This window comes from Wolffia australiana, chromosome 9, assembly GCF_029677425.1.
Source record: "Wolffia australiana isolate 7733 chromosome 9, ASM2967742v1".
NCBI classification, from domain to species: Eukaryota; Viridiplantae; Streptophyta; class Magnoliopsida; order Alismatales; family Araceae; genus Wolffia; species Wolffia australiana.
Window position 1 is genome coordinate 12,351,467 of NC_135843.1, and position 11,869 is coordinate 12,363,335.

The 11,869-nt window shown below is 42.2% G+C and overlaps 1 protein-coding gene and 1 long non-coding RNA gene across 2 annotated transcripts; both read right to left on the bottom strand.

Annotated features, from left to right (window-relative positions):
- Window positions 1-496: 496 nt before the first annotated feature.
- Window positions 497-1,487, bottom strand: LOC144707466 (defensin Tk-AMP-D4-like). Its single transcript, XM_078580578.1, has 2 exons — window positions 1,323-1,487; window positions 497-914 (listed from the first exon to the last, which is right to left on the bottom strand). The coding sequence occupies exons 1-2, from the start codon at window positions 1,390-1,392 to the stop codon at window positions 724-726; spliced, it is 261 nt and encodes an 86-aa protein (XP_078436704.1). The 5' UTR covers window positions 1,393-1,487; the 3' UTR covers window positions 497-723.
- Window positions 1,488-5,859: 4,372 nt separating this feature from the next.
- On the bottom strand, window positions 5,860-7,446 carry LOC144707619 (uncharacterized). The gene is made up of 4 exons (XR_013582493.1): window positions 7,299-7,446; window positions 7,042-7,095; window positions 6,307-6,891; window positions 5,860-6,013 (listed from the first exon to the last, which is right to left on the bottom strand). It is a non-coding gene; the product is annotated as an uncharacterized LOC144707619 (long non-coding RNA).
- Between the last annotated feature and the right edge of the window lie 4,423 nt (window positions 7,447-11,869).

An 11,869-nucleotide genomic window follows, 5' to 3' on the forward strand; every position in this document is an offset into this window, starting at 1 on the left:
TTTCTCTGATTACCCCAACACCCTTGCTGCAAAAGGATTGAACGACACGGGTTGATCACTTGTGAATTCATTTATACATGTATCGTCGCGCTCCTAATCGAATCTTATAAAAAATTAATACCCACGAGAATGAACATACAACACCAAAATTGTTTTCGAAATAATGTTTTTAATATTTTTTTATGCATCAGTTCTCTGTAAAACAAATCCGGATTTACATATAAGATTGCACGTCACAAGTTCTGCTTCCACGCGTTGCTTTTCATGACTCTACTTCATCTATACTAATCCATGTATTTTAGTCGAAGATAATTCATTGGTCGCTCCTAACTCCCTGCCCTTCAATATATGCAAAGGACTTCCCGTATTCTCCTGTATACGGTAAATAAAAGTTCGAGAATCAATTATGGGTCTCTCTGCTTTCGGCACATTGCGTAGCCCTTAAATATGAGAATTGACTTCCCACTTCGCATGAGAAAAGCCCACACCTGAGAAATACATAAGAAAAGCAGCAGACCTTATTTTATAAGACGCATCGCAACAAAACGATCCAAATACAACAACGCGTTGTACAACATAGTCTTCAAGCAACAAAGAGAAACGAGACACAGGACGAAACAGGGGAAAGACCATATCGTGGCGGCGGTGATACGTAACGTGAATAGAGGCCTGAGGCGCAAGGCTTGTCTCTGCTGTGCTGTGTCTGTCACGCCATTCTGATTCTTAGCATGTCTTTGTGCAGAGACAGCGCAAGAAGCTGCACCTTCCTGAAGTGAAGCGCTCCAACCTGCAAGTTCGGGCGCAGTTGATGCTGAAAAGACAAAGGCCTCGGAACTTCCCGCTTCGCGCAGAACATATTCTTGCAGAAGCCCCAACCAAGTCTTCCAACTCTCTAGCACCACTTACCTGTGTAGCTGAATAATATCAAATAAACAGTTAGAATAATTCATACCCTCCGCCAGATAATACTACGAAATAATTTTCCAAGTCAATAAATACAAATACACTCTAAAATAAATAAACATAAAATTATAAACTTGAGGTTTAAGAATAAAAAAAGCAGATCGCTCAGTCTACGCAGGGTTGTGTTCTTTCTGTCTTGCTACAAAAATCCTGAACCTGATATAATCCACGAGAATAATGAAATTATGACTAAAAAGAGCAGTGGAAAAGCATTGGGGTTTTGAGGTAACAAAATACTAAATGCGTCTTCTTTGAAGAGCTCTTCTAGGTCCCCGAAGAAAACGTAAGGAAATACATCAAACGTTTTATGCGACTCTACAAAATGGAAAAAATGCCGTCCAAGAAAATTCCTGGGATACCCGTGATTGTCAACAGCACGAGAAGCACTAGGACGACGACAGAAACGGACGTTGCTCTCTTAAGAGCCATGATTGAAAAATGAAGTCTAGGATTGGTAGAAAACTGTTACGCAGCAGGGCTTCTTTGAGACCTTGAGAGCTGGAAATAAAGTGGGCTGAGGGGAAAGCATAGACGGCATTGCCGTTTTATAGACGGGATAAGATGGCACTTACAGCTGGCTTGATGGTAACCGTTTGTTGACCGATTCCACTGCATTAGCCGCCCGAACTACAAGTGCTGGCCCACGTTGTTGACAGCATAGCGATGGTCAGACCAGCGGATGCGAAAGGACAACTCGACTCCTCCATTGATTTCTTTCTCTAGTCAGCATACTTTGGCTTCTTATTGCAATTTGATCAACTAGGTTGATGGCATATAGATCACCAAACATGCTCAAGCAAATAGTTGGATGCACACAAAAGGCAGCATCTGACGTCCGAAGCCCTGTGCGGACTACCGAAGGATCCCGATATTTTTGGCTAAAAAAATGCCTAGTTCTGGTGATTGATATCCGAGCTTACTCATGGCTGGTTCACCGTGCGCGAGCCCACGTCGGAACCGAAGCTTCCTTAAAGGGGTGAGGAGCTTGTGGACTATGGCGCAAAAGAGAATCATAATGGCAGCTAGTCATGGCGCCGTGCTTGACGGATTCAATCTATTTGGATACTCTAAAGTTGGACGGATGGTCCCTGCCGTCCGCGTCACGCCAGCGGTCGGACAGAGGCATGGGCTCTTCGGCTACCCAAATTTGACTTGGCAAACATTGAATGCAGCATGGGACCTGAAATATGGTTATCTATTTAATTATCGTACAGACATCGCGCATATGGGACATATCGCGTGCCTTATGCAACGTTTGACAAAGTCATACTCAGTGCATGGGAATTGCAGCGTACATTGTCTGTGACTGCGTATATACGTAGGGGTCCAGAATAACTTTTACTGAATCTATGCAACCCTTGGAATTAGCCTTTTACTACAAATCACAAAATGCCACATCACTCTATTACATTTAATGTTCACCATGTAATAGACATAATGGTGCTTCCGAATCGATCCGTTGTTTGCGACCCTCTTACGTTGACATTCCAAGGTCAGAGATAAAAACTCATCCTTCATTTAGTAGGATAATGATTATTGTCTTGATAGACCTTTTAATCTTCGGCCTACATGTGAATGCGTTGCATGCAAGCTCTTGTTATTCCCACATAAAATCAGTATTTCGTAATCAATGGTAACTTTTACTTATATGCCTTATGAATATACTTATATCGTTGTAGTGCATAGTAAAACAGAAACACAAAGGGCTCTCCGAACACCACGTACTAAAGAGTTTTAATATTTTATTTTACGGATAATAATTTCTAACTCGGTCAATATGAATTAAATCACGTGTCTTGGACGACCTTCTCATTTTAGTTCTTTTTTTTATTATCTGATGAGCCTTATAAAAATCTCCGTCTACCAAGTAGTTGATGTTTGATTTGGATGAATGATCTGGCCTCTAAGAGGGACGCACAGTAAACGTCAGTGTCTCGCTCCACAACCCACGGCAGTGTGTAAAGTAAAATAAATAATTTGCTTTCATTGTCCGAACGGTAAAACATTTTTCCAGAAGGCCTGCAATGCGCATGCACAATCCACTTTGTTATCAATTTCATTAATCGAAACGGATGCGTGAAGATGGCTCCACTCATTAGTGGTTCAAAGTAATATGTGGCTCCTACACTCTAATCCTGCCAAAAATATCAGCGTCTGATACGTTAGCTGAAATCTTAAAAAATGAACTATCCAAAAAATGGGATGACTCAAAAGCTCGTGTTGGTTGGTGATGTTCATTGTCTTAGTTAAAGTAGAACATAATCCAAAAACATAATCCATTCTCTTAGTTAAAGTAGAAAAGTATTCACTTTCTTCTAATCATTGATCGATCAGCTTTTTCTAACTGATCAGGAGGCGTCGGCAGCCTCAGCCTCAGTGATGTTCTTGAACGAAATGGATATAAATATTGAAAGGAATATAATAATAATGGCCGCATTCCAAGGCGGTAAAACATGCAGACACACATACTTGGATACAAACACAGAATGAATTTGAGATCCAGTTTACTGTGCCGACTGCCGAAATGTCCAGGCATTATCGCCAAAAAAAACCTAGTTATTCAGACTGACATCCGACCGAACTCATTCCCGGTCCATCCGCCGGCAGCCTACGGCATAGAATATGAAGGGTAAGGAGGACGTGCTGTGACGCAAAAGAGAATCATAATGGCGGCGGCTAAAGATTCTTGGATATTCCCTTGTTAGAGCTAAGGTCCATGCCGTCCGGCTCACGCCAAACATGACAAGGCGAACGTTAAATATCCCAGTGAGTCTTGTATCTGGTTATTTAAAGCATCATTCTGGACAGGCTGCTTACGTCAGATCTCGCGCAAATTATTCAATCCACGACATTTTGATAAAATCATGCTCGGTAAAATAAAATTAGGCGTCTCTTCTCTCACTGCGTGTTAGCCACGTATTTAGATTTCCAACGCATCACCACTAGCTACTATCCATCATCCCCTTATTTCTTAGGAGGAGCTACCGGATTGTTAACGAATGGAAGAGATTGCGAATAAAATTGATGAAACCGTGAAATTTGATCAATTAAATGCGTTTCTGCACCCACAGCGATTCTTGTACTGCAATCCATAGACTTTGTTTCAGCCCAATCAGAGGTCGCACTTAATAGTGATTCATTTTCAGCCCAATCAGATTTGTTTCAACCAATTCTACGAAGGGACTGTTGTACAGATTGAATACTTGTGTATTCATTTTGACGCGCATACTTTGGTTTTTCAATCTTAAGTGAGAAAAAAATTAAATTTCAATATTTCCTATAGCCTTTCACTTGGGCATTTGAACGTCAAAGATAAGTTTTGGCCCGTCATTTTGTAGGATGTTGCATCTTGTCAACATCGAATTCTTGTCTTTGGCCTGGATATGAATACATTCGCGATAGCGCTTGGTAGCTCGACAGGAAACCATATTTGCAAATACAGTGAATCTTTCACGTCTAAACCATGTCAATATACACATATCCTTGTAGTACATTATGCAAAGGTCACAATGAGCGGTAAAAAAGGCCCCCAAAGTTTAAATGATAATTTGGATCTAATCTCTTGAATCGAGTTACCCATTCTTTATTTTACGGAAAAACTGTTGTCTTCGGAAAACTTTTCATTTTAAATGTTTTTAAAACTGACAGGAACCTTATGAATATCTACTGCTACTGGGGTCGCTACAATTAACGTTCCGAATTGCGATGGCACCTGAAAGGAACGTACATCTAACTTTGTAATGCACCGACGCGTACAGGGCGGTAGCTTTGTCCATAAAGAACAAAATCGTTTGGTCCCGGGACTTGGCGATTGTTTCCTCCATGGACGAAATAACCATCCTGGTGAGGGCTTTTGAAGGTGGACAGGACGGGTTGTCTCTATTCCGAGTAGACATGGTAGTTCTGTTCGCTTTGTGCCAATTGGTGTGAATTGTGCATTCTGTTCGGATTTCCGAACAGAACAAAACCAAATTCGCACAGAACATCGCACAGACCCCTGTGCTGTTCGGTCTGTGCGAATTTTGTGCGAACGTTGAACACTGCAAATTTTGTTCGAATTGTGCGAGTTTTTACCCATTGTGAGAATTTTGTTCGAATTGTGCGAATTTGTGCTAAATGTGCGAATTGTTCGAACATTTGTTCTTATTTTCGCACAAAAAAGAACAGAACAACGAACATCTGTTCTTTTGTGCGAATTTTTTGTTCGTTTGAAAAGAACAGAACAGAACGACCATGTCTAATTCCGAGAGTGATGTATCCGCGTGAGAGCTCTGTCTATATTCCAGCACATGTTGTGCCGCGTGTGGAATTTCTAGTGGCCTAGTGCACTGCTTTGTCCCTGAGGTTGGACGGTACGAGAATGTCTTGGATGGGATGGTTTTCGGACGGGACAGAATGTGGACGAAAAAAATATGAAGCGGACTAACTCTGGACGGATCGATTTGGAAATATTTGAACTATTCATTATTTTAATATCAAAATAGAATATAAAATGCAAATGTTGATGTGGTCAATTTTGTGGAAATCCTCTACCACAATGGTAATTGGAGCCAACTGATATAGAAATTCCTAGGGCTAAGAATTATTCAACTTGAAATCAAGTTATTGAAAGTCCAGACAAAGCTTTGGCTGAAATTTGAAGGCATCTTTGCCTCTCCCTCTCTCCTCTTTCCATCATAGATTGTGTCCATAAATAAAACCCTAGAAATGTAAAACTTACATTGGAATTTTTCCTACTTTACAGCCCATGGTTGAAATTAAAAGACACAATAGATTGTAATGGGCTCTCCACCCTTCAATGATCACATTGATCTAGCAGAGGATATTGATCTACAATGCATTCGTATTCATTAGTACATCCATCCACCTTCATCAATAGATCCATCTAGTTCAATCTATCGTTAATAACAATTTTCCGCCTGATACATTCATTATTATATTCCCTTGCCTATCATCCTTCTCAACTCTCTGTTTTTATAAATTTATTTTTATGTTCCTCAGCGGCCGCCATTTCCAATCTTGACTCAGCCGCCATCTCTGCCATCGCCGCCTGACACCAAGTGACAAATTATTCCAAGCTATCAAGCACCGTGATGATGGCAACATCAACAGATTAAGGGACTTCATTTAAATCTATTATCTATAACTCAGAGAGTAAGGGACGCCTGTATCTATACATTCAAGAGATGTCCTCTTACGTTATTTACGGAAAACTATTTGGTTAAATTTTCATTATCTTCTTCTTCAATCTTATCTTTGTTTCCAGCACGGGGAAACTTTTTTTATGATAATACATTTCATTAAACACGAGTAACTGATAAGAAGATCGAGTTTGGATGTTACAGTGTCAGCCTCCCGCAGTACAACCCAGGAGAACGAAGTACAATACGACAGCTCAGCAGGAAGTCGAGTGTCGATCATTAGTTTCTCTACCTTCCTCACATTGCATGGCCCTTTAATATGAGGATATAATTCCCACCTCACATAAGAAAACATTCACGTGAGAAGTGCACAAGGAAAGCTGTATCGATTATTTTATGACAAACGCATGGCAACAAAATAAAAGGAATACAACAACACATTGTACAACATATTATTCAAACAACAAAGGGAAACAAGCGACATAATGGAACAGGGGGAAGGATCACGTCACGGGAGGGTGATACGTAACATCAAGGGAATCCTCAAGTGCAAGGCTTCACTCTGATGTGGTGTATCTGTCATGGCATTATGAGTCTTAGCATGTTTTTGTGCAGAGACAGCGCAAGAAGCTGCACTTTCCTGAAGTGAAGCGCTCCAACCTGCAAGTTCTGGCGCAGTTGATGCTGAAAATACAAAGGCCTCAGTATTTCCCGCTTCGCGCAGAACATATTCTTGCAGAAGCCCCAACCAAGTCTTCCAACTCTCTAGCACCACTTACCTTTGTAGCTGAATAATATCAAATAAATAGTTAGAATATTTCACAGTCTCCGCCAGATAAAAATATCGAAATGACTTTCCAAGTTAATAAGAACAAATACACTCAAAAGTAAATTAACAAAAAATTATAAACTTAAGGTTTAAGAAAAAAAAGCAGACCCCTCAGTCTATGCATCGTTGTGCTCTTTCAGTCTTGCTACAAAAATCCTGAACCTGACATAATCCAAGAGAATAATGAAATTATGACTAAAAAGAGCAGTGGAAAAGCATTGGGGTTTTGAGGTAACAAAATACTAAATGCGTCTTCTTTGAAGAGCTCTTCTAGGTCCCCGAAGAAAACGAAAGGAAATACATCAAACGTTTTATGCGACTCTACAAAATGTAAAAAATGCCGTCCAAGAAAATTCCTGGGATACCCGTGATTGTCAACAGCACGAGAAGCACTAGGACGACGACAGAAACGGACGTTGCCCTCTTAAGAGCCATGCTTGAAAAATGAAGTCTAGGATTGGCAGAAAACTGTCACGCAGTAGGGCTTCTTTGAGACCTGGAGAGCTGGAAGTAAAATGGGTTGCGGGGAAAGCATAGGTGCCACTGCCGTTTTATAGAAGGGATAAGACGTAACTTACAGCTGGCTTGATGGTAACCGTTTATTGATGGATTTTACTGCATTAACGGCCCGAACTCCAAGTGCTGGGCTAGATTGCTGACAGCATGGCCATGGTTAAACTACTTTGGTCAACAACTCGATTCGGTCAGCATGGCTAAACTTGATTTCTTTCTTTAAGCCGCTTACTTCAGTTCTTTATTGCAATTAGATCAAGTTGGTAGATGGCAGACAGATCACCAAAGAAGCAGAAACAAATAGTTGGATACACAATGGCCGGATCTGAGTTCCGCCGCCCTATGCGGACTACCAAAGAATCCGGATATTTTTGCCAAACAAAAGCCTAGTTCTGGTGATTGATATCCGAGCTGACGCATGGCAGGTCCACCGTGCGGAAGGTTCCTTAAGAGGGTGAGGAGCTTGTGGACTATGGCGCACAAGAGAATCATAATGGCGGCTAGTCACGGCGACGTGCATGATGGATTAGATCTCTTCGGATATTCTCAAGTTGGATGAATGTTCACTGCTGTCTGCGTCACGGCAGCGGGCAAACAGAGACATGGGCTCTTTAGCTACCCAAATTTGACTTGGCTAGCATTGAATACAGCATGGTGTTGGCACTAGTAGCACAGAAGCTCACTCACTAACACTGCTAACCAGATGTAGAGAGAAGGAAAAGAAATGAACAAAACAAAACAACTCCTTGAAATGCCACAAAAACGAAGTTCCAACACATAGCCCTTTATATAGGGCGTCCAAGTAAAGGGGGAAGGGTAGGAGATGCTAACAAACTCCTGACCGGAGTCCTTACATCAGAGGTTGCTGCTGCATGCCGTTATGATCAGTCCTGCAAATGAGAAAACAGAAAAAACCAGTCTGCCATTGTCAGATCAATCTCCCCGCAGAGATAGTTTTGATTTTGTCCCCCTCCCGTTAGGCTGGACCACATCATCAACTCTTCCTTGGGGTTATGCAGAGACTATCCTGAATTATGCGAAAATGAGCTATTATAAATAAGTGCACACTCCTCTCGAAGCATGAGTCAAGTTCAGTCAACAAAATGATTCATTAGTTGACTCAACCTATTTTCGAAGTCTCATTGGAAGTCTAAGGTACTTGACTCATACTCGCCCTAATTTGACTTTCTCAGAAGGATTTCTGAGCAGGTTCATGGAGCATCCTACATCAGAACATCTCACAGCAGTCAAGCTAATTCTGAGGTACCTGAAAGGTACTATTAACTAAGGGCTAGTCTATGTGTAAGGGCAAACAAAGGCGCAACAAGTGGTATCAGAGCCATTCGATTTCAGGGGATCAAGCGATGACAAAGAAGAAGGGCGAGACAAGTACCTCCGACGAGCACGGTGGCTAGATGGACCTGCTGTTCCAGAAGATAGACCGATTAGCTCTCTCCACTATCATCGGTGCGGTTCCAGAAGACCTGCTGGTGGTTCTTGATGCTAAGAAGACGGAAAAGCTAATTGGGAGACCCTGCAACAACGGAATCCCGGTGTGGATCGCGTGATTCAGTCTCGCATCCAAGGCTTGAAGCGTGACTTTGAAATGGTCACTATGGCGAAGATTGACTCCGTCGTGGATTTTGAGATGAAGTTCACGGGCGTTGTCTCAGACTTGCAAAGTTTGGGAGAGACGATGGAAGAGAAAGAGGTGGTGCGACAATTCTTGCGGGCGATGCCCTCCAAGTTTGATGCTCTCACCCTATCTCACCCTATCACTAGAGCAATATGGCGAGCTTGACAAGGTGAGTCTTGATGAAGTCATAGGCTCACTCACCGTTCATGAGTTGCGACTCAGGGAGCGGGAGTCTCGTGAAGAAGAGCAGGCCTTACTGGCCAAGGTGCTCAACAAAGCCAAGTTTTCAACTGGGGAGGAGCCCTCATCTCGCAGAAGTGGACGTCATGACGAGCGCGACCGAGGAAGAGGAAGGGGCCGAGGTCGAGGATGCATTCCGCCACCTGATGTAGACAAAGAGAAGAAAGTATTTGATAAGTCGGGTATTCAATGTTATAATTGCCAAAGATATGGTCACTTTGCATATAAATGACGTAGTGCAAAAAGGGAGAGGGAAGATTGGGCCTGCGTGGCTGAGTCCACTCCAGCGACGACAGCAGCAACCCCATCTACTAGGCAGCGTCGACTTCATCTCTTCTCATGGTCATAGAAGAAGCTCAAAGTGAAGTTCTCCTGCAAGGCTCCGAGTTTTATCATCAACATTCTGATTTGTGGTACCTAGATACAAGCGCCACGAATCATATGATTGGGAATCATAATTTCTTCACAAAGCTTGATGAATCTGCAACCGGTTTTGTAAAATTTGGGAACAACTCAAGAGTTGAAATTCTTGGCAGAGGCATCATAACCATCCTTCAGCAAGATGGAGAGAGCATCCAAGTTGGTAATGTTCTCTATGTCCCTAAGTTATGTGCTTATATCCTCAGACTTGGGAGACTTGATGAAGAAGGACACAAGATGATTATGCAAGGAGGTTGTTTGACAATCTATGATCGAGATGGCGCACTCCTAGCTGAAGTCCATCACACACAAGGACGAGTCTACTTGCTCAAACTCAGAGTGGCAGAAGATTATCTTGTTGCAAAGGCGGATGAAAATTCGACTTTGGCATTTGAGGTATGGTGACTTGAATTATCACTCTTTAAAAGAAAGGTCGACCAAAGAGTTCGTGGAGGGTTTGCCACTGATCAATGTGCCTGATCATATCTGTCGGAGTTGTCTAGTTGGGAAACAAGTTGGAACCTCATTTCCTAAATCGTCAATTTACAGAGCTAATGCACATCTTGAGCTGGTTTATGCAGATATATGTGGTTCGATCAGTCCACCCACATTAGGGGGAAGTCGGTATTTTCTCCTAATTGTGGATGATTTCTCAAGACTAATGTGGGTTGCTATGTTGAAGCAAAAGTCAGAGGTACTGACTCACTTCAAGAAGTTCAAATGTCTGGTCGAGGCTGAAAAAGGGACAAAAATGAAGTGTCTAAGGAGTGACAGAGGTGGGGATTTTAAGTCATTTTGTGACTCACTGGCATCAAGCATTAGCTGACTACTCCCTACTCTCCCCAGCAAAATGGAGTTGTAGAGAGAAAGAACCGGACCATCATGTCCCTAGTCCGGAGCATGTTAAAAGAGAAGAGCCTACCTCAAGAACTATGGGGAGAAGCTGTTAATACATAAGTTTATCTCCTTAATTGTTCATGTACTCGCAGCTTGCAGGGGCTGACTCCATATGAGAAGTGGACAAGAAGGAAGCCATCAATTGAACACTTATGAGTGCCTGGCTCCACAAATGAAGCTTGCAGATCGCAGCTCTCCTATGATCTTCATATAATATATAGTGGGTTCCAAGGCCTACCGTTGCTTTGATCCAGTGCTTGGCAATGTCCATATTAGCCGGGAGGTTATCTTTGAAGAGGACGCACAATGGAATTGGAAAAACAAAGGTGAGAACATTTCTGAACTAACGTTTTTTCCAGGTATTTCTTCTAATTCTGCAGAGGATGAGCCAAGTTCCTCTGAAGCTGAAGATGAAGAAGGTCATTCTTAGGCTAGAGAACCCATCGCTGCCCAAATATCAGTCTCCGAGGAAAACCCACAAGGAAAATTCAAGTCACTTACTTAGCTGTATGATGAAACAAGCCAAATTGTACCAAACTCTAAAGAATGTATGGTGTCAGCTGAAAAACTAGTGACTTATGCAGAAGCATATCAGAAGGAAGAATGGAAGATGGCTATGGTGGAAGAGATGGAAGCTATTGATCGAAACTGTACATGAGAATTGGTTTCACCTCCAGCCGGTTATAGGTTAATTGGGCTTAAACGGCTCTTCAAGCTTAAGAGAAATACTCATGGAGATGTAGTGAGACACAAGGCAGGACTAGTTGTCAAGGGCTACTCTAAAAAAAAAGGCATTGATTACGATGAGGTATTTGCTCTAGTAGTTCGTTTTGAATCAATTCGTGTCTTGATTGCCATTGCAGCCCTAAATAGATGGTTATTACATCATCTAGATGTGAAATCGACATTCTTTAATGGAGATGTGGAGGAGGAGCTCTATGTCAAGCAACCGGATGGCTTCATTGTGAAGGGGAAGGAAGGCTATGTCCTGAAGTTGAAGAAGGCACTTTAGGGGCTCAAGCAAGTCCCTCGTGCATGGTATTTTAAATTGGACAGCTGCCTTGTCTCTCTTGGGTTCAAAAGAAGCAAGTTTGAACAAGCTATCTATCTGAAGTTTTCAGACAGAATTCACTTGATCATCGGGGTGTATGTTGATGATCTTCTCATCACAAGAGGAGAAGAAAGTGACATCAGAGAGTTCAAAAGACAGATGAAGCACTACTTCGAGAT